Source organism: Salvia hispanica, chromosome 1 (assembly GCF_023119035.1).
Source record: "Salvia hispanica cultivar TCC Black 2014 chromosome 1, UniMelb_Shisp_WGS_1.0, whole genome shotgun sequence".
In the NCBI taxonomy this organism is placed as follows: domain Eukaryota; kingdom Viridiplantae; phylum Streptophyta; class Magnoliopsida; order Lamiales; family Lamiaceae; genus Salvia; species Salvia hispanica.
Genome location: NC_062965.1, coordinates 49466605 through 49488510, shown reverse-complemented (window position 1 = coordinate 49488510; position 21906 = coordinate 49466605). Strand labels below are relative to the sequence as shown.

At 34.4% G+C, this 21906-nt stretch overlaps 3 protein-coding genes, 1 long non-coding RNA gene and 1 pseudogene across 8 annotated transcripts in view; 3 read left to right on the top strand and 2 right to left on the bottom strand.

Moving 5' to 3' along the window:
* Positions 1-1579: 1579 nt before the first annotated feature.
* On the top strand, positions 1580-2721 carry LOC125190683. Its single transcript, XR_007170952.1, has 2 exons — positions 1580-2258; positions 2336-2721. It is a non-coding gene; the product is annotated as an uncharacterized LOC125190683 (long non-coding RNA).
* A 3359-nt stretch (positions 2722-6080) lies between these two features.
* LOC125200945 (EPIDERMAL PATTERNING FACTOR-like protein 2) lies at positions 6081-7155 on the top strand. The gene is made up of 3 exons (XM_048098829.1): positions 6081-6351; positions 6474-6499; positions 6680-7155. Exons 1-3 carry the CDS (start codon positions 6282-6284, stop codon positions 6938-6940), a joined length of 357 nt encoding a protein of 118 aa, XP_047954786.1. The 5' UTR covers positions 6081-6281; the 3' UTR covers positions 6941-7155.
* A 1514-nt stretch (positions 7156-8669) lies between these two features.
* Positions 8670-11003, bottom strand: LOC125217953 (ergosterol biosynthetic protein 28-like). Its single transcript, XM_048119537.1, has 3 exons — positions 10724-11003; positions 9456-9662; positions 8670-8950 (listed from the first exon to the last, which is right to left on the bottom strand). The coding sequence occupies exons 1-3, from the start codon at positions 10836-10838 to the stop codon at positions 8883-8885; spliced, it is 390 nt and encodes a 129-aa protein (XP_047975494.1). The 5' UTR covers positions 10839-11003; the 3' UTR covers positions 8670-8882.
* A 665-nt stretch (positions 11004-11668) lies between these two features.
* The window catches only part of LOC125201086 (protein NLP6-like), a 25707-nt gene continuing 15469 nt past the window's right edge, over positions 11669-21906 (top strand). Inside the window, exons 1-6 of one of the 5 annotated variants that reach the window (XM_048099003.1) lie at positions 11669-12360; positions 12471-12521; positions 12600-13796; positions 13867-13932; positions 14032-14932; positions 15029-15770. In XM_048099003.1, coding sequence (XP_047954960.1) covers positions 11722-12360; positions 12471-12521; positions 12600-13796; positions 13867-13932; positions 14032-14932; positions 15029-15462 — 3288 coding nt within the window. In that variant the 5' untranslated portion in view covers positions 11669-11721 and the 3' untranslated portion in view covers positions 15463-15770. Of the gene's footprint in view, positions 12361-12470; positions 12522-12599; positions 13797-13866; positions 13933-14031; positions 14933-15028; positions 15771-21906 lie in introns of those variants that run through there. The other 4 variants (XM_048099004.1, XM_048099001.1, XM_048099005.1 and 1 more) reach the window with 4 other exon arrangements.
* LOC125204198 lies at positions 16158-18933 on the bottom strand (annotated as a pseudogene).

Here is a 21906-nt window from a genome sequence, read left to right as displayed (position 1 = left end):
AAGTTGTTTGATTCCGTGGTGCTCATTTTGGTTTATTTGGAGTTAGCTCGAAGTATAATATTTTTCAGATATTTCTTAATTTTTAGCTTTTAATTTCTTGGTTTTGTACTTGAAAACTGAAGTTAGTGCATACGACTATATTACTATTGCTTATTATTAACGAGTTATATTATCACTTTTCTAAATAAACTACATTAGTTATACTGAGCTAACTATAGATATTTCATGATTTTTGGTATTATAACTTTCATTTACTGAAAATAATCTAATTAATTAAATTTAAAAAGTAGTATGATTTTTGGTATTATAACTTTCATTTACTGAAAATAATCTAATTAATTAAATTTAAAAAGTAGTACTAAAAAATATGGAGTAGATACTAAAATATTATTAAAGAAATCTATATATGGACTAATATAGAAGTTGATAAATATAAAAATAAGTAGAATTAATTTGTGTAGTAAAAATAAATACAAAATTACTTAACAAAATAAACCTTACACGCAATTTATTTCTAGTAATTTTATTAAAAACACTCCATTTCTGGAGGTCGATCATAACCTTTTTGCCTTTGAGAATTTGTTTAACTAATAACAATATCCAATATAATCAATAAATAAATTTAATAGGTTTCAAATAATTGCAAAGAATTGTCAATTTTCTGTTACAAAGGATGATATAGAGGCTGCGGGATAGCAAAAAATCACGAAATTAGAGATGGATTATGGTCAACGGAATTCTTGGAAGGTTTGATGTTATAGAGAATGTTTAGTCAGTTGTAGTTAAATTGTTTGATGAAATGACTGTTTTGATTTTGCTATGTTTATGCTTTCAGAGTAATGATTTTTTGGCTAATCTAACACGATTGTTGCTTCAAATCTGTGCAGTGCTCAAAAACTGGAGATATGCAGTGAGGCAATTTGTGAAGGCTTTTCCTAGTGAAGACGTAGTGCATTGTGAGTGTGAATGTTGTTTAATATCGCTTTTTCTTTTGTTTGATGTTATTACTAATTTGTTGCGATTGTTGCTCATTATCATCAAACAAGCTGCAAATTCTTGATCATGTTAGCTGGTTATAGTTTAGTTTTGATGTCGAAGGCCTCAAAGCTTAGTGAATGTGGTAAATTATGTGTCTTGACTCTTGATTTTGTAGTTAACAATGCCTCAATGTGTAAGTACTAGTCTCTGTGGTAACATAGTGTTTAACTCTATTGCTCGAGCATGGAAAAACGCACATTTTTATAATGCTTATGGGATTATATAATTCTGTACTAGATAGACCTTAATTAATCAAAATTCTGAAGCTATGTTTATTTTATTCTTTCAAACAAAACTTGTTTTGCTGTCATGGCTAGAAAGTAGATGAATGAAGCCAAAGGTTTTAAATGTTATCAGAAATGTTTCAAATCAAGTTGCTATATCTAGGCTGTGAATCCAATTCTACAATGTTGACACTCGGTGGAGTTGATGCTATAGGAAAGAGATTAACCGATGTGGTCTGTTTGTATCCTACGAAAGAGTCTTTTTTCATTATATATCGTAATCTCCTCATGAATCATCAATATATGATCAACTTAGTTCTTGTTTTCACCTTTTATCCATCAAGCATACGTGACTAGTTCACTAGAGCCTTCACTAGATCAAAATCTCCTTTAGAAATACAGCTTAAATCATCGTTTTAATGACTGAATATCAAGGTGATTTCTGTTGTTGTTCGTCATTCAAATCTTGAGAAGACGTGAGCTTAGAAAATCCCCTTTAGAAGAGAAACAAGAGGGATAATAGGTGGACTTAAACCTATGAATTTCGTGACCTCCGCAACACCTCATCTTTGAGCTAGAGGTCGCAGACAGGTTGTTCTCGTTAGGTGTCTTCTCTTTCTCTCAGAATGGATTTATTGCAATTTTCTTGGACCGTCTTATGCATCAGTTGGCCTCGAAAATTTGCTGGATTGCTTTCGACAATGTGTACTTGATATATGCATGATCTAAATTATGCATCTCTTGTGTAGATTTATCTTCTCTTTCTGAGAAATTCTATTGCATATCACATGCCTTGTACTTGATCATTTGATCGGTCATTTAGATTGCTTCTATGCTCGAATCGTTTGCTTTCTCCAAGCGGTTGCATGCTTGAGAAATACTGCGCAGGACAGGGAAGCACTTATTCTTGAAGGACAACAACAACGGGAGTCCTCCTCCTCTTCTGCTTCAGATGACCAATGATTCTGAATTCTGATGATCAAGTTCATGTCACTTGTGAGTCGCCTTTTCTTCCAAGTGTTGAATTCTTATATAAAACTACTGAAACTCCGTGATCCTTGATGTCGTTCCAGATTTGCATTGCAGTCGTTCATAAGGCGCGTGGCCTATGCAACCACCAGTTTTGATCGTATCCTTGTTTTATTCTAACCATCATGATCTCTTTAAGTATATCATTTTTTCTCAGATTGGTTGCAACCATGACAGGTTTTACATAGGTTTCAGTACAAGTATACAAGGGCCTCTCGCCTACACCACGATTCAGGCAAGTAATCGGACAATATCACGTGATCGTGTAACATATGGAGTATTGTTTTCTCGAGCCAACGAGGAATGAGTTACTAAAGTAATGGTGATTTTTGCCTGCTAATGTGATATATACAACATATGATTGTCCACTTCCAGTTTAACAACTACTGTTAATTTTGTTGAAAAGGTAATTTCTTATGTGAGAATTAAATTAATCTATTGCTCTGTAGACGATCTAAGATATGTCAAGCTCGCTCCTTGTTAAAATTTAGAGGCATGAATTGTAGTATCTAACTCAGTCTAAACATATCCTTCATTTATTGGGGACATCTACCTAGAGATAGTTTAGTGTAAAAAAATTCTAACTAGAGTAAGTTAATCCAAAGTGTAAAATTTGATCCCCAATAAGGTTCTCATACTATCAAACTTCATGATTTTTAACGATCTTTAAAATTAATAAAATATGCCAAACTTTGTAATTTTTAGAATAAGTTTTATAGCTTGTCCAACTTTTACAATGTTTACCCTTTCACTATTTCATATAGTACTACTTAATATAGTTTGTCCTTACTACTTTCTACTTCCTCCGTCCTATAAAAAATGTCACACTTGAGGGACGACACGAGATTTTAGGAAGTTTTGTTTTGTGTGTTAAATGGAGATAGAAAATATAATTTTTATATTTATGTGAGAGAGAACTTTTTTCAAAAAGGAAAATATGACATCTTTTGTAGGTACAAACTAAAAAGGAAAGTGTGACATCTTTTATAGGACGGAGGGAGTATTAATTTTAGTACTCCCTCCGTTCTATAGTAATGGAGGCAAAGTTTTTCGGCACGGAGATTAAAAAAAATTGTGTTAGGTGAGTTAAGTAAAGAGAGAATAAAGTGAAAAATGAAAAAGGTAGAGAGATGAAGAGAGAAAAAAGTACTCCCTCCGTCCCGCTTAAGATGACACGTTTTCCTTTTTAGTTTGTCCCAACTAAGATGACACATTTCCTTTTTTGGTAACTTTCTCTCTCCAATTAATACACTCAATCACTTTTTCTCACTCCTATTAAAATATCCATCTTTCTTTATTTCTCTACTTTAATACTTACACTCACCTTCTCTCTCTCCAATTAAACAATTTAACCAATAACTCCTAAAACCCCGTGCCGGCTAAGCAATGTGTCATCTTAGCCGGGACGGAGGGAGTAATAAAGAGTAAAGTAGGTGTGGAAAAATATGTTACTCCACTTTTTACTACAAAGAGAAATGACTCTATTACTATGGAACGGACGGAAATAGAAAAACGTCCCTATTACTACGGAAAGGAGGGAAAAATATAAGGAGTACTTTTAACTTTTAAGTGAGTCGCTAGTTCCCGAAAAATGTCGTAATAGAATTAATGTGTGGACATATGGGAAATTGGGCTTAGACATATAGGGTTTATGATGATAAAAATTAAAAATAACATCTCTCTGTCTTTTCGTTTTCTTTTATTGTCTTTAAGGATTTGCAAGTACAATTTCAATGCTTTTACACCTAATCCATTGAAATAACTTTTACACTTGGATATATAAATTTTTCTAGTTATGACTTATGAGTAGGATATGATTAGTGTACATCGACACATTACTTGTCACATACAATTACCTATTCTATCTATTGAATGCTGACATACGCATATGGGGTTTTCAGTTGGAAATGTACATAATTATTGTGTAGTTTCATCATCGTTGCGTCCACTCTGATCACCTATATCTCCCACATGACATAATTAGTTATCGATAAATAAAAAAACATTTTTGCTAAAACGATAAAATTTCTAGTATTTGAGGTATCTCCCTTGCATATTTTACAACCAAAAGTAGTGTATTGTCTAGCTATAATATGGACACTATTCATAAAATATTTCCTCTCAATTCATGAAAATGTGCGATATTAAACAGTTGTTTTTTTATTTATACTACCGTTGAAAACAAATACGGAGTATATTTTTATTTTAATTGATAATAATATGGTTGAATAAATTTAACACTGTAGTAGTATTCATCTTTATTTATTTTATTGTTCAAACATTGACGTTTATATGATAATGATCAAATCCATAATTAAAGCTTAACTTGAACGCGATCTGTTAAAGTGATTATCAATCTGAATATGAATATGAACTGCTATTTTCAAACTAGAACACAATTTGCACATGACACAATATAATTTGGATTAACACGACACGATAACAACACAATAAAAATATGGATCCAATTTACGGGATTAAAACCTGATTTTTGAATCTAATTTACACAATTAAAATTTAGACAATTTATTTATGATTTACATTAATCTAATTAATAAAATTTAATGTATAATCATTTATAAAGAATAATACTGTATTGAGAGGAAGGAGATTACACTAGAGATGCGTAAATTTGCAAATAAATCGAATAAAAATGTTCAAGTATTGAAGTATGGGAACTTTAAATAATTGTAGGATTAGTTTGTGACGAAAGCAATGAATAATGGCGTGGATTTGGAGAGTTGCATTGCCCCTACCTACACACTACATTTGCAGGCTACACCTATATTTATATCAACACTCTTTCATAAATTAATTAATTAATTAAAAGAAAATAAATGCAATAATAGTACAAATAAGCAATAGGTACAAAAATCTGATGAAAAACCAATTTCAACAGTGTTACATACGCTGATACGAGGGAGACAGAATGAAGAGTTAGAATCAATGGAAAATGAAAGCGAATAATATATAGTCCCACCGCACCTTACCCTGCACTAATACTCACTCACATGTCCCTTTCTCATATCAATTTCTTTAAATTATTATACACTATATTTAAAGCCTAAATTGTCAAATATGTGAACTTTATTTTTATAATGTTTGAATTTGTTCACAATTATCTCACTATATTATCGATGTTTTTCCGTGTCGTTTTCTACATAACGTTTAGCTCATATGCGGAGATGTCCACTAATGAATTTTACGGATGTTATAATTTTATCAAAAAAATTGTTTTGAGATACTTGCTAACAAATTTGAGTTTTATAATTTATTTTTGTTTAATTTTGATTGTAGAGACAAAAAGTTATTTTTTTTTTAATTGGAGGCTATTTAAATACTTAACGGAGAGTAATTCAAGTCATGTCTCAATTAACTCTAGAACCTAGCTAAATCCCCAAATCAAGCCAAGCACAATTACCATCTCACTTTCAATTTCCTAAAACATACCCCATCGATTCCACAACGGAGTCATTTTGACATTTTAATTACGTCCCTATAGTAGTAAAGTAATATTCTTTTAGTAAAAGTCAACGCATTTCTTCTCACTTATTTCACTTTATCTTCATCTCTCTATCTTTTTTTTTCCCATTTTATCCTTCTTTTACCTAATTTACTTAACACAATTTTTTTTTAAAATTGCATGACGAAAGAAATACCTCCATTGCAATAGAATGGAAGGAGTACACCGTAAATACTCACCCTAATCCGTACATCACAAATAAATTTCAGAAAAGCCCCAAATATAATAAAGCTATGGTTGCTTAACCCTTTCTTTGTTCCATTACATGTACACATCCGTTCACTTTTCTGCACAAACACAGACACACCACTCTCTCTCATCTCATCCTCACATAATCTGGGCTCATTAATCGAGGAACAAATCTCACATATCGTCTTTCCCTTTTCCACCCTTTTTCTCAACTCCCTTTTTCACAATTTCAAAACCATGGCTTCTTTTTCTCTCTAGAGCTTTTCTCTTCATCAACAATGGCCTGCATGAATTCCATCCCAATAATCCTTCTTGCTTCTGCATTTCTCCTCATCTTCATTGCTCATGGTATATTTGTATATATATGTATAGTTTTTACATATTCACATTCTTCACTTTTAATCTTTTATCATACAAAATCAAGAAAAAGTTTTATTGACTTATCTCTCTCTCTTTGCATGTTTAATCAGGTAGACAATTCCCCAATAATGACATGGTAAGATTTATACATATACTACTACATTAGTTCTATTTCGTTACGGGATTTTATATAGTGTTATTTTATATAGTGTTATTTAGTGTAATTAATGAATAAAGAAAATGGAAAATGTGTCATTTTGAGTGAATTTTTTGCATTTAGCTCTAATAATTTTGATTTCTTGTTGGATAAATTCAGGTGAAAAATGAAGAAATTGGAGCAAGAATGATGAGGGGAGTGATAGGATCAAGGCCACCAAGATGTGAAAACAGATGTAGGAATTGTGGGAAGTGTGAGGCAGTGCAAGTTCCAATTGCACCAGCTAAGAAATTCTTGGATTCACAAATATTTGGGAAAATTGCAGCAAATACAGTTGAATATTCAAGAGGGGATGGTGTCTCAGGGTACAAGCCAATGTGTTGGAAGTGTAAATGTGGGAATTTCATCTTTAACCCATAGGTTTTTTCCCCATACTACCACATTAATTATTGATTTTTTTTGGCATGATAATTTCTTTTTTTGCAACCTGTGAAGTGTAATGAATCCTTGTGTACAGAGGGAATGTTGTGTTGTGCTTGGTTATGATATGTGATGACTCAATTTTTGCCATGGTATTTGTAATTTGTTTTATCCTTTGATTTTATTTTTGATGGAATACACATTACTGAATTTTAGGGGAGGCTATAGCTATGATTTATTAATCAAGTTAGTGATTAGAGCGTGTTTCAATAGAGCATTTGAGTTAATTTTCTTTTACTACTATATAGTTTGATGTACGATAATTTATATACCACTCCTATGTAAATATCTTGGATAACAGGATATATATCACAGTCAGTCTTCTAATAATGAGTAAGTACTATATTAACAATCAGAAAATTCTAATGTACTGTATTTAATCCCATTATAATCTGCAACTACTACAATTTTTGAAAGTAGAAGTACAATTTTTTGTATAAATGCAACTACAATTTTTGTGACTATATAACACACTGAATGCTACAATTCTACAATCATTTGTATTTTGTTGAATTTGTAGAGGAATGACTATGGACATATTTCACTAAAAAAAGGATAAAAGAAAGAGAGGTAACAGGGTTTGACAATTCCAAAGCAAAAAAAGAGAATTAATTACGAGAGCAGAGCACTGTTGATTTCTGTAGGTTCTGCTTTTCGTATTTTACAAGATTTTCAGTCCCCAAATCCAAAATATTGTAGTGGAGGTTTTGAGTCTCAAATCCAAAAAACCACACAAAAAAACTGTTTATGTTTAATTCCACCAATAAATAAAGGAGATATGGGGAGCCACTCCACATCATGGGAAAATGAGTTATGGAAAAGACATTGAACCAAACGTGTATACTGCCACAACAAATATTTTACATTTACAAATCAAAACTCATTAAAAATCACTGTATTGCAACTATTTCGTACTCACTCCGTCCCGTCTAAGATGACACATTTCTTGGCCGGCACGAGATTTTAGGAGTTATTGATTAATGTGTTTAATTGGAGAGAGAAAGGGTAGGTGTAAGTATTAAAATAGAGAGAGAAAAAGAGAAGAATATTTTAATAGGAGTGGGAAAAAGTGGTTGGATGTATTAATTAGAAAGAGAAAGTTTCCAAAAAAGGAAATGTGTCATCTCAATTGGGACAAACAAAAAGGAAAACGTGTTATCTTAAATGGGACGGAGAAAGTATAGTATTTGTATGCCAATTTTTAACAAATCGTTTGGTAAAAGTAAGATGAGATATTCAATATAGAAGCATGTGAATTCCGATTTTCACGCAACTTTATAGTATTGCATGAATTTCTTCTGAAAATTTTTAAAGTATAGTGTAGCATATCATTGTCACTGTTTCAATTGAGTAGCTAGCTATAAAATATTCTTTCTAAATCCATATACTATAAAAAGAAGTTCACTACAGTATTCCTATTTAATATCCAATGGTTACATACTTCACATTTGATTACCCATTGATAATGTTAATCACCACATCAATTGACATATGTGAATTATTCAGCATATGTGAATTAAGTTAACAATAAAAAAATTTATTTGGTACGTGTGAATTCTAAGAAAATGTAAATTAATAGTAATAAATTCTAAGGAGTTTTATTTCAGCTTGTATTTCATTTTTTATTGTTATTAAAATTTAATGATTAAGCAATTTGTAAGAGCATTAATTAAATAAAATTTCCTTAGATTAATCAACAGAAAATCAGATACAGTAAGGAGCTGATTTGTGCAGAGAGTCATGGACAAAATACAAAGAAGAACAGCTCAAAAATTGTTACAGATAGGATGATGAACATCACTACAATTGGTATGCAATGTTTTCGAAAGAATAATTAGATTACCTTTGCCCACACGAAGCATTGAAGAATCAACGATCTATCTCACTGAGGCTTAGCCTTGGCTGGTTGATGTGAACTCCACTGCAACAACATCAAAACAATCGATGTTCCTGAGGAAAAGAGAACATAATGAGTTAGGTCGTTGTGTAAACAGACATCAATATCATACGAACAAATTGGACTTAGAATACATGAATGTGCCTGTGATGTTGGTGTCAACCCAGAAAAGCAAGACTGGAATATCAAAGATAGTCGTAGATATCTTATTTGTAACTAAAAGTTATACGAATCCCTATATAAGATTAATAGGAGTAGGCAATTGTGTTCCAAATAAGAATGAAAGACGAGTTGATAACAGCCACAACTGCATATCCTAATTGGCAATTACATTAGAACCATCACGCCTCTGGTTTTGCCATTTTAAATAAATCCAAAATACTTCTTATAGTGTCCTGTGATAGGCATGTTCCGGATTTTCATTTCTATTTTCATATGGAACTAAATATAAACAAACGCAAGAGGAAAGCTTATGGCATGATCTCTAAACAAGAGTGATGATAAATCTTGATCTTTAGTTAATGGTGTATACATCAAGTTACAAACAGGGAGCATTACCAGCAAAGATGCCAACAGTTGTTAGATTTCCAATAGCCATTGTGTGGTAAATCAGATACTCCGACAGGAAATGGCCGAATGCGTAGATGAAGGATAGGAATGTGGCCAAATATAGAGGCTTGTTATCGAGGTTGAATGCACAGAGATAGCAAAGAGTGCAAGTCAAGAGTGTCCAAACTCCAAAAGTGCGGCCATGAACTTCAGTCACTACAATGCCATAGAAAAGATGGTCAAAGTTATGATAAGAGATGATCAAGACACAATTTTGGAAAATCAAGCAACAAAATCTTGTTTTAAATGCCAACGATGGCAGAGAAAACATATACACATAGGAAAAAATAAATGTATCCACATTGTATGTAGATCTGCATAGAAATAACATGTGTAGTTAAACATAACTTCATTTTGATCAAAAGCAATGAAATGTAGGAAAACTTGAATTTTGGAGACAATAGAGCTAGGCGAAAAAGAAAGACCATGGTTTAGGAGAACTAACCTATTTTTGTTACATAGACAAGTACTAGTTGTTAACCGTTTATAGGCACAAAGTTAACTGGTGAAGTGGCGATGGAAACACGAATTAACACAAACCATTTGGTGTCTCAGGAATCTCTTAATAGGATGATTCTATTCTTCTACAAACTAGTATTTCTCAACCAGATCTTGACTTAGTTCATTGATGATTATCTTTAAACATATGTTTGAAATCTTCACTCCCTCTGTTTATATTTCAGGTTATAGTTTCAATTAACTCTAAAGAAAAAGGAAACCACAAAAACCAGATATTGCTCTCTCAAATTTAGCATAAACTTTAAAAGAAAATATTGCTAAAGCGTTGTTCATCAATACATACACTGAAATGTAGATCCACTGTGCTAAACTCTAAATCAGATAGTATTAGCCAACATCATATAGTTCCAACTTCCAAGTGCAATCCTCAGCTAAAATTCAAAAAATAAAATACTGACAGAACAGAGTCCCAAATCTCCACCATTGTATTTTACACAGATTTATTCACAATAAAATCGCTACAAAAAATCATGAAAGTGCGATCTAGAAATAACACAGATCCTTTTAATTATGAACAATGCAGCATGTATAGAATAGGAGGAATATCACGACAACTTCATATCTACTTCAATAAAATCAAATCGAATCCAATTAGCAAACAATAGTGAGTGCTGTGAATTTCCATTGATCAATGAATTGATCGATTGCATTAATCACTGATGAATAATGGAAAAGCAAGGAAGGAAGCATAATAATACTGGTGGTATTGGAGTAAACGGCGAGGCGAAGAGCCCAAATATCGAAGAATCCGAACCACACCGAAACTAATCGGAGAGTGCCCACGAAAATCAGCCACCACCCTACCAACTTCATCTCTCTCACTCAGCTGCTTTTTTTGGAGTGAGAGATTCAATGTCTGTGATTCACAGAAAAAACACACTTCAGCCACCGCAATGCATAAAACGGCGTCGTCCTGTTTTGTTTCTTCCGCAATTTCCACCGAGCAAAGCTCAAGTTAGAGAGAAAGCATCTTTTTTCGAATAAAAAGGCTTTACTAATATAATAACCACAATTCAAAACTTTTATACTAAAAAAAAATGCGAATAAAACTAAAAAAATCTAATTAGAAGTCCAAATTATATGACTATATGATTTGAAATATAATGTTTTAAGCATTTTTGTACATTAAACACTTATTTAAAGTTTCTTAAAAAGACTTAAAAATATTAATCTGGACTAAATTGAAAATCCGTGTCTATTGGGCTTTGTCAAGCCCAATAGTAAAGAGACATGGAGTTGATGTAACATAAAGCAACCAAATTTTATGGACTTTAGCTGGAATTGTTTTTTGAAATGTGTGCAAAGATAGTATCACGAATAGTATCATGTAATCATACTATAATATAAAAGAATAGATTTATAAAATATTTTGAAAAATAAAAAATGCAAAAGGCCAATTTCAGGAAAAAAAATTGACTAGGATAAATTAGTGCAATGCATGCTTGAATTTTTTTCGGTTGAGTAGATTTATCAAACTGATAAACAATAGCATTTGAATAGGCTACACGTTATATTTCCTGAAATAATAATAACAATAACAATAATAATATATGAGTAGACATATAGGCGGAGTATGATAGTTGACTGATAAGTATGGATTTAATAATTCAACTCCCACCCAATTGTTTAAAGCATTACAGATATTTACAACCATTTTTCACTTTCAAAACACTTTCTCTCAATCATTGAGTTTGAGATGGATGATGAACGCAGAGGTGTGTTGTCAATCTTAAGCGGCGGAGACGATTGGTTTGCCTGGTATTCTTCAATAACAGATTTCAAGCCGAATTTGGGAGAAGAGGATTTGATACATGAGGAATTAGCAGGAGGATGGGTTTTGTATGAGACACCATTAAGCCAACTCAAGATCATGTCTCTGCTCAGATTCATTGCATCTTCAAGAAATTGGATGGTACACTTCCATTGTTTGATGCAATTTTGGAGAGTCGTGAAAGTGGAAGGGAGCCATCACCATCTCTCTTGTTCACACCTTCCTTTTTATGTTACAAGTCTCAACAAGGGATTATGTAGGCTCCGGAAGCTATGTATCAATCAGGAGTATGTTGCCGGAGGAGATGATGAGAAGCAGCTTGGAGGCGTGGGATGGGTGTACCGGAACAGGCTACCCGAATCCACACCGGATCTAAGACTATACTCCACCCATGAATTTCCGATGCGGGATGAAGCTGCTCGCTGCGGTTTCAGAGCTTACATGGCACTGCCTCTATTTGATTCCCACACATTTCAATTCTACGGTGTGTTGGAGATCTTTCAAAGATATAATTCTCTTCATAAGATGAATCATTTGCTATCTGTGCTGGATGGAGCACTGCAGGTACCTTATTTCCTTCAACCAATTAATTATAACATGTTAGCGTCTTACTTGCCAATTGAGTTGCGCTTTATCGTCATTTATAACATGTTAATTCAATACTCATGCATCAGTTCGCAGGGTTGAGATCCAATCACAAATCCATTGCTATTACAAAAGAAATGGTAAACATAGTACTGATTGATTAAAATGAACAATTTCAGTGACTGCAGTTTCTCATTTCGTAACCTTCATATAAGCAGAGGCAGCCTGGAAGTGAAATATCACAGGTACTTGAATTGGTTATGGCGACAATCCCGCGAATATATCTGGCACAAGTTTGGATCCCTTGTAACAAGCAGTGTGTTAACATATTCACCAACTTATGTTGCATGGAGATGGTATCCTTCATAGATTCTCAAACTAAGATATTCAATTCGTGGTCTGATATTGATGTTGATATGCATGACTATCTTGAAGCTTGTGAATTTCACAATCTTCAAATAGATCTTCACAGTTTCCATTCAACTTTATGTGGTCTCACCATATCTGAAAATTCAACGGCCCACTATGTCCAACGGGCTAGGATGTCCCATTTTATTGCAGTTTCTCATAAGAGCAATGACAATAACTTGTATTGCGTCATTCAATTTTTTCTTCGAGCAAAGTATACACGAGATGATCATTCTCTACACTTGCTCTTAAGGATACTAGAGATCAATCTCAAGAGTGTGAGTGTAATGTTTGTCTCTGGAAAACAACTTCTAGAGGAATATGTAAGGCCGAATGCAATTGAATGCGAGTCAATCGATACTTTCAGTTTGATCAAGTCTTACAAGCAAAACTTTTTGGAGTTAGATGTGACAACATACTTGAAGACGATCGACTCATGTTACCTAAAACCTTCCTCTACGGGTACGGACAAAGGATGGATTTTTTGCTTGCCAGCTGAACAAAGCGTATGCGAAGAACATGTTGAAAGTAACTCGTGGTTGGTCAAGATGAAGATGGAAGGTTTAATGGAGAAAATAGCAACAAAATCTTCGAAACACAATAATTGGATAGTCCAATTTTGGGCGCCCAAAATGGAGAATGGTAGGTGTTGTCTGAAAACTTTATATCAACCTTATGCTGTTAGCTATCTTGCAAAGGGTGTAGCTTCCTTTAGGAAACAATGTATGGAAAATTACTATTTTGTTGATGACGAAGCCAAACAAGATGAACTCGGACCCCCTGGACGTGTCTTCAGATTCAAACATCCTGAAATTAGTCCCGATCTCTTCTACTACACTAGAGAAGAATTTCCAATGAGAAACTTTGCTATGGTTTGTTGCAATCGAGGATACTTGGTTTTACCCGTATTTGAGAATGAAGGTATAGGAAATCACAAGATTGTGGGTGTGCTAGAGTTCCTAGGATTTTATCATTCTGACCTTCCAATCATCGAAAAACTAATGAAGGTACTATCTCTTGTCATTTTTGAATTATTATTATTTAGTCTTTGTGAAAACAATGTACCTGCCAATGCAGGCAACAAAACTATGCTCGACTCACATAGACTACCACCCGAGATTCTTAGCAAATGAACCTGCCAATGTATGCTTTAATAGTACAATTTAAGCTTTGCAAATCTGTCACCAACATGTATGTATGCATGTCTTTATTCGAGTTAATTTGTTCTTTTTTTTTAATCAGATTTTCAATGGCACGGAAAAAGCTTTGCGAGAAATCCGTAATGTCCTTATCCTAATCAACGTCATTCCCCAACTCTATATGACAAATGTTTGGGTCCCTACGAGAGATTGTGGTGGTACTACTAATAGTAACAGGAGTTGCATGGAGCTGACATTTTCTACTAATGATTTCATGAAATCTATGGCTACAAATTCAGTTCACGGGATTCATGTTCAAGCCAGAAAAGGAATGATTGGGATGGTATTGGCATCGGAAAACAAATCATGTTTTTGTCCAAATTTAAGTGAGTTTAGCATAGTTGACCACCCCATGTCACACTATGACATGAGGGATCGACGTGATGTTTGTTTTGCAATTTGTTTGCAAAGTTCAGATACCGGTAACCTTGTTTATGTTATGGAGTTTTTTCTCTACCAAGGTCCTGCAACACGTATGGATGTTGGGTCCTTCTTGAGCCTTCTATTGCCAATAATAAAGCATGCATTAAGATCATTTAAGCTGGCATGTGGGAAACATCTAGGAGAAGAGCTGGTGGTTGAAGTTATTGAATTTTCTGATGCAAACAAACTTGATTCCTCTGAATTAGAGCCAGCATGTGTGTATCCAATCATATTTAAAAGTGTGCAGTACAATCTAAAAGGATGCCATCACACTGAAGTACAACTACCGAATGAGTATCATCATATCGAAGAAGAACAACATGCAGAAGAATGCAATGAAGAACAACAAAATGTGTACCATCATGCCGAAGAAGAACAACACGCCAACGAATGCCCCGTTGAAGATTCATATTTCAATGCACGAGAAAGAGAGAAGCGAAAAAACTCTCTCAATCTTAGCACTGAGGTTCTCGAATCACATTTTGGGAAGAAGCTAAAAGATGTTGCAAAAGAGCTTGGTGGTCAGTATATAGTATAACCTATATATGGTTTAGTCTGTTATGAAACAAAATGTTGATTATCTACTTACGTGAATGAGTATTAACTTGTTCTTACAGTTGGAAGGTCAACAATAAAGCGTGCGTGCAGGGAACATGGCATTCGGAGGTGGCCAAATAGGATACAACACAAGAAAAATCCAACCCTTATTGGAGAACAAAGTGCTGCAGATTCAGAGCAAGACATGTTGCCATCAACCGACAACTTGCATCCATTGGATAATGTGACACAAACAAACACGGGAAAGGTGATTGTAAAGGTGAAGTATAAAGAAGATATAATAAAATTTGAGTTGTCTCTATCATTATTAGGATTGGCAAAGCTTAGTGAAGAAGTGGCGAAGAGTCTAAATCTGGAGATGGGTAGTTTCAAGTTGAAATACATGGATGAAGATGGTGATGAGATTTTAATAAGCAGAGATGTTGATTTGCAACTCTGTCCAAAGACTCGAACGACAAAAGGCGAGACACTCATCCAACTGTTGGTTCGATGACTAAGCTCTACTTTTTTCTTTCAATCCATTTATGAACAAGCGTCTTTGTAAGTTTCTGGACTGATTTGGCTTACACATTCTGCTCTGTCAAAACTTTGTTTGTATCTTTCTCTTTATAGGATCTACAGTATTTTACAATCTATTACTCGAACAGATCTTGAATTAGTTCATTAACGATTATCTTTATACATATGTGTATCGGTTTCTAATCTTCAAATAAATGTTCTTCCTCTGTTCAAATAAATGTTCTTCCTCCTATGCTATACATGCTGCATTGTTCATAATTAAAAGGATCTGTGTTATTTCTAGATCGCACTTTCATGATTTTTTGTAGCGATTTTATTGTGAATAAATCTGTGTAAAATACAACGGTGGAGATTTGTTTTATCAGTATTTTGTTTTCGAATTTTAGCTGAGGATTGCACTTGGAAATATACGCTGTTGGCTATATCTGATTTAGAGGTTAGCATAGCCGATCTACATTGGTTAATTTTTCCTTTTAAAGTTTATGCAGAATTTGAGATTCCTATTTCTCTTGAGCTGATAGCAATTTATATCCTAAAATTCAACAGAGGGAGAACACTTTATTTGAAGATTTGGAATCCACACATATGTGTAAAGAGAATCTTCAATGAACTGATTCAAGATCTGGTCGAGTAGAGTAGTAGAGTTTAGAATAGATCCTCTGAGGAGATTCATGAGCTATTAAATGGTTTCGTGTTAATTCGTGTTTCCATCACCAGTTAATTCGCCTTTGTTCCAACAAACGGTTTACAACTACTTGTCCAAAAGTTGTTACAGATAAGGATGAATAATTAGATTACCTTTGCCCACACGAAGCATTGAAGAATCAATGATCTATCTGACTGAGGCTTAGCCTTGGCTGGTTGATGTGAATTCCACTGCAACAGCATCAAAATAATTGATGTTCCTGAAGAAAAGAGGACGCAATAAGTGAACTCGCGTAAACAGGAGTCAATATCCTATTTGCATGGTGGAAATGAAAAAGTCGGACTTAGAATACACGAATGTGCCTGTGATGTTGGCGTCCACCCAGAAAACAAGACTGGACTATGACCGTTTTTCGTCTAACAATGCTGAAACCTCAAAGATAATCATAGATAACTTATTTGTTACTAAAAGTTTAAGAAGCTCTGTATGAGATTAATAGGAGTAGGCAAAGGTATTCTCTAGTCTGTCTGAGTTCCATAAAAAAAAATGAAAGACGAGTTGACAACAGCCAAAACTGCATATCCTAGTCGCATACGAACCATCATGCATCTGGTTCTAACAATTTAAATGAATCCACGAATGTTTCTTATAGTGCCCCGTGTGATAGGCATGTTCCAGATTTTCATTTCTATTTTCATATCGAACTAAATGAGTATAAACAATCATGGTCTCTAAAACAAGAGTGATGATAAATCTTGATTTTCAGTTAACAATAGTATTTATCAGCAGGGGGCATTACCAGTAAAGATGCCAACAGTTGTCAGATTTCCCATAGCCATTGTGTGGTAAATCAGATACTCCGACAGGAAATGGCCGAACGCATAGATGAATGATAGAAATGTGGCCAAATACAGAGGCTTGTTATCGAGGTTGAACGCACAGAGATAGCAAAGAGTGCAAGTCAACAATGTCCAAACTCCAAACGTGCGCCCATGAACATCAGTCACTACAATGCCATACAAAAGATGTCAAAGTTACGATAATAGATGATATCAAAACACAATTGTAGGAAAAATCAAGTAAAGGAATCTTGTGTTAAATGCCAACAATGGTAGAAAAAACATACGCATATGTTATTTCTAAACTCGGTTACTAAATGACATAACATGTGTAGTTAAACATAACTTCATGTGGATCAAAAGCAATGAAATGTAACAAAACTTGAATCTTAGAGGAAATAAAGCCACGTCATAAAAAGGATGGTCGTGGTCTAGGAGAAAACTCGCCTACTTTGGTTACATAGACAAGTAGTTGTAGACCTTCTGTGGGTACAAAGGCGAGTTAACTGGTGATGGAAACACGGATTAACACGAAACCATTCCGTATCTCTGGAATGTGTTCATAGGATTTATTCTATCGTCTATAACACGGACCAGATCTTGAATTAGTTAATTGACGATTATCTTTTCACATATGTGTGTGAATTCCAAATTTTCAAAGAAATGTTCTCCCTCTGTTTACATTTTGGAATTAAACAAGATATTGTTCTCTCAAATTTTGCTTAAACTTTCAAAAACAAAAATTACTAAAACCTTGTTCAGCAATACTTACACTCAAATGTAAATCCAATATCCTAAACTCAAAATCAGATATGACCAACTGCCAATAGCGGTAATTCCAATTGCAATCCTCAGCTAAAATTCAAAAACAAAATACTGATAAAAACAGAGTCCCAAATCTCCACCATTGTATTTAACACAGATTTATTCACAATTAAATCGCTACAAAAAATCATGAAAGTGCGATGTAGAAATAACACAGATCCTTTTAATTATGAACAATGCAGCATGCATGTATAGCATAGGAGGAATACCACGACAACTTCAAATCTACTTCAATAAAATCAAATCGAATCCAATTAGCAAACAATAGTGAGTGCTGTGAATTTCCATTGATCAATGATTTGATCGATTGCATTAATCACTGATGAATAAAGGAAAAGCAAGGAAGGAAGCATAGTGGTGGTTTTGGAGTAAACAGCGAGGCGAAGAGCCTAAATATCGAAGAATTCGAACCACACCGAAACTAATCGGAGAGTGCCCACCAGCATCAGCCACCACCCTATTAATCTGTCATCCCACACACATAGAAGCAAGCATCAATATTGCTCAAAAGTTATATTTGTTTCCTCAAAATCGACTTCATAAACATCACAAATGAAAGCATGAAAATGGTTCATACTACAACAGATGATGTCCTGTTATTCGTCAGCATCGAATATCTAAAAAGCACAGACCTACTTATGTAAGAGCTCAGACCTTCTTATGTAATAAGAGCTCATCGAAGCATCATAACAAAAACGATCAAAATGGAAGTTCTTCAACAACATATGCAACTAACTAACAAAGCAATCATGAATTTCAACAAGATACTGAACAAGAAGGAATCCACTAGTTCAACGCCTTTTTCGCATATGACATAACAATTCATCAGAGGCCGAAGAGAAAACAAATATCTAAAAAGCACGACCTAAGAGCTCAACAAGGCATTATAACATAAAGACTTATGTAAGAACTAACAAAGCATCAAGGTGAAACCAGTTTTTAATACCATGAACCGAAAGGGCTACTCGTTCAACGCCTTCTTGGCAGCGTTCTCTTCTGCTTTCATCTTCTTCTCCTACCTTCTCTTCTTGTAATCATCCAACATCTTGGGCATCTCTTCCATCAGTCGAGCAGTATTGGCTCGCTTCTCAGCAGCCAACCTAGCAACCTTGTGACCTTTCCTCTTCATCTTCATCTCCTTCCTTTCTGAATCAAATTCCCAATCACCTCCAGCAAGGAGGACCTCTTTGCGGATCTGAGCTCGGCGGCGTGCACTGATAGCTAGTAACTAACCAAAATTCCTCTTAATTCCATGTGCCTCACATTGAACTACTTATCAAGTCACACTTAATTATAGCAATTAATCCAAGTTCCAACTACATTATTTCATTCTCAAGCATAATGGCTTGCAATATAAAGCTTACTATAAATAATATTCTTATCTTCCCTTAACCACTACCTTACACCTCCTGTCCCCCTCTATTGGAGGGATGGGGGGTGTCCTTACAAATACTTACTCAAGGTCAAAGAATTGTATAAACAAAAAAATGGCTTCCTTGATCACTATTCTTCTCATAATTTCATCTATTTTCATGAGCTCTTCAAATTCAATGAGTATGGACTACTATATATAAGCAAACATGCCCGGAGGCGGAGGCGGTGATCTCCAAGATTGTGAATAAGGGCATGATCAATGACAAGACTGTGCCATCAGCTCTACTTAGAATGCACTTCCATGACTGTTTCATTAGGGTATAAATAAATAAATTTCTTTTTTTTTTTCATTCTTGATAGAATTGTTATACATGTGTGTCACTTTGTGTATGTTTTGAAGGGTTGTGATGCTTCTGTGCTGCTGAATATAAGTGGGAAAGAGAAGGCTGAAAAATATGGTGCTCCAAATATTTCATTGCATGCATTTTATGTGACTGATAATGCAAAGGAGGAATTGGAGAGGATGTGCCCTGGTGTGGTCTCTTGTGCTGACATTTTGGCTCTTGCTGCTAGGGATGCTGTTGCACTTGTAAGTTCATTTAAGTTATTGTGATGTGGTGCTTCATCTTAATTATTAGGGAATTTTGTCGAAAACCATGAAATTTGGTTATGGGAGGCCCGTTGCGATTTCCGCCAACTATAGATCAAAAAGTTGTACCGCTTTACTTATTCAAGGTTGTTTCACGGTGTCAGGTTCGTCATGGCCATCAAAAAAATATTTTTTCCTATTAGTTGGGTAAAACTTCGATGACATTTATATCCTACCGTGAACACCAACGTCATTAACTAATCTAGCTCCTTGAGATAAATTTAGGAATTTAGATTGCGATGTTATTCAGTAATTTCGGAAAATTTTTTTAAGTAATTTAGGAAGTTATATTATGTAATTTATGACTTTGACTTATGTAAGTATGTGAATTTAAATTATGAAAATTTTAGTCATTTTATTTTGAGTTTATGATTATCATGTGTTTAGATGTGACGGCTTCCATTGTTGGAAGATATGACAACCCAAAAATAGAGTTGCAATATCTTTTTCTCCATCATTTTACTAGCAAAAATAGAGTTTTTTAATAATAAGTTCTCATGTTTAGTCTGACCATATACTATACCATGCATAACATATTTATGCAGGAGGGCACACACTTGGATTCTCCCACTGCTCATCCTTCCAGAACAGGATCCACAACTTCGACAGCTTAAACGACGTCGACCCAACAATGGACTTGCCCCATGCACAACAAGGTCAGGAGCGCCGGAGCCAACATGGATTCTACACCAATTGTATTTGACAATGCTTACTAGTTACTACAAACTGCTTCTTCAAGGAAAGAGCCTTTTCTCTTCCGACCAAGCGCTGCTCACAACTTCTAAAACCAAAATACAGTTGTTGTTATATCACTACAAAAAACACGCTAATTACCAACGGAAATATCCGTGGGTAAAATCAATTTATCCGTTGGAAAACAGCATTACCAAGGGATTACCAAGGGATAGTAGCCATAAGTAAAAGCGACGACGCTAATTTTTTTACCAAGGGATATTATCCCTTGGTAAAATTTCCAACGGCAAATCCCTCGGTAAATCTAGCTCAGGGTTTAGGGAATTTCCAACGGCAGTTATCCGTTGGTAATTGCTGATTATGGTTTAGAGAATTACCTACGGCAAGTGACCGTTGGTAATCTGCAGAAATTTTTTCCATTTCACATTTCATCATGCCTGTACAATATCGTTTTTCTAGCAATATAATTAAATCAATAACCAATAAATAATGACCACCAAAATGAGAATTAGGATAGATAAACCTCAGAATTCTTCGTCAAAACATAACAAATACTGTACGAATCAAAAAGAAACATAGAGTATAAAGTTTAGAAGTTAGTTTGTGAGACACCAATTCTAAGTAGTAGCAGTAGCATCATCATCATCATCAACAACAGGATTTTGACTTGATTGTTGGAGTTCCTTTAGTTAGTTTGTGAGACATCAATTCTAACTAGTAGCATCATCATCATCATCTGCAGCAGGAGTGTGACTTGATTGTTGGGGTTCCTTAGACATGAACCGCTTCATCATCTCTTTCAGCTCCAGCCCTTGCTTAGGAAATTCTTGCTGCATTTTGGCCATCACTTCTTGTTGCATTTGATCTCGCATCTGGTCTAGAATGGAAGGATCCAAGCCAACTGAGGGGTTTTTGTCAAGTTGTTACATATGAGGCGTTTTGCAAAGTTCCCTGCCCCTATCATCCTCTTTTTCTTGTCTAGCTTGCCTCCAAGAACATCATCTATGAAAATCTTGCTCAAATTTGGATTGTCACCCTTTGTTGCAGCAATAGCTTTCACTTTAGCCTAAATAATAACAAATTTATACATGTAAAATTAGCATTCGAGGAATATCAAACTTACACTTGATATTAGTTTAAGAACAAAACTATACGTGTAAATCTCATGACTTGAACATCGGCCCTTCGCTACTAATCAGATGTTTAAACTAACACAACGTCAACCATAAGAGGAGTATTCACTTAACCTCACCAAAATAATTCATCTGTTTACAATCTGCCAATTCTACACTTAACTTTTCATTTGATTTCAAATCTTGACATGCAAATTTAGTTTTTAATATCTTTGCATGTTCATATGTCCTTGCTCATGAAGAAGCCCCTTTCTGTCTA

Coding starts and splice junctions, on each gene's coding strand:
- LOC125200945 (XM_048098829.1), top strand. CDS start 6,282: ATGGCCTGCATGAATTCCATCCCAATAATCCTTCTTGCTTCTGCATTT. Junction 6,352..6,473: donor CCTCATCTTCATTGCTCATG/GTATATTTGTAT, acceptor ATGTTTAATCAG/GTAGACAATTCCCCAATAAT. Junction 6,500..6,679: donor AATTCCCCAATAATGACATG/GTAAGATTTATA, acceptor GGATAAATTCAG/GTGAAAAATGAAGAAATTGG.
- LOC125217953 (XM_048119537.1), bottom strand. CDS start 10,838: ATGAAGTTGGTAGGGTGGTGGCTGATTTTCGTGGGCACTCTCCGATTA. Junction 9,663..10,723: donor CGTTTACTCCAATACCACCA/GTATTATTATGC, acceptor ATGGCATTGTAG/TGACTGAAGTTCATGGCCGC. Junction 8,951..9,455: donor AACTGTTGGCATCTTTGCTG/GTAATGCTCCCT, acceptor TCTTTTCCTCAG/GAACATCGATTGTTTTGATG.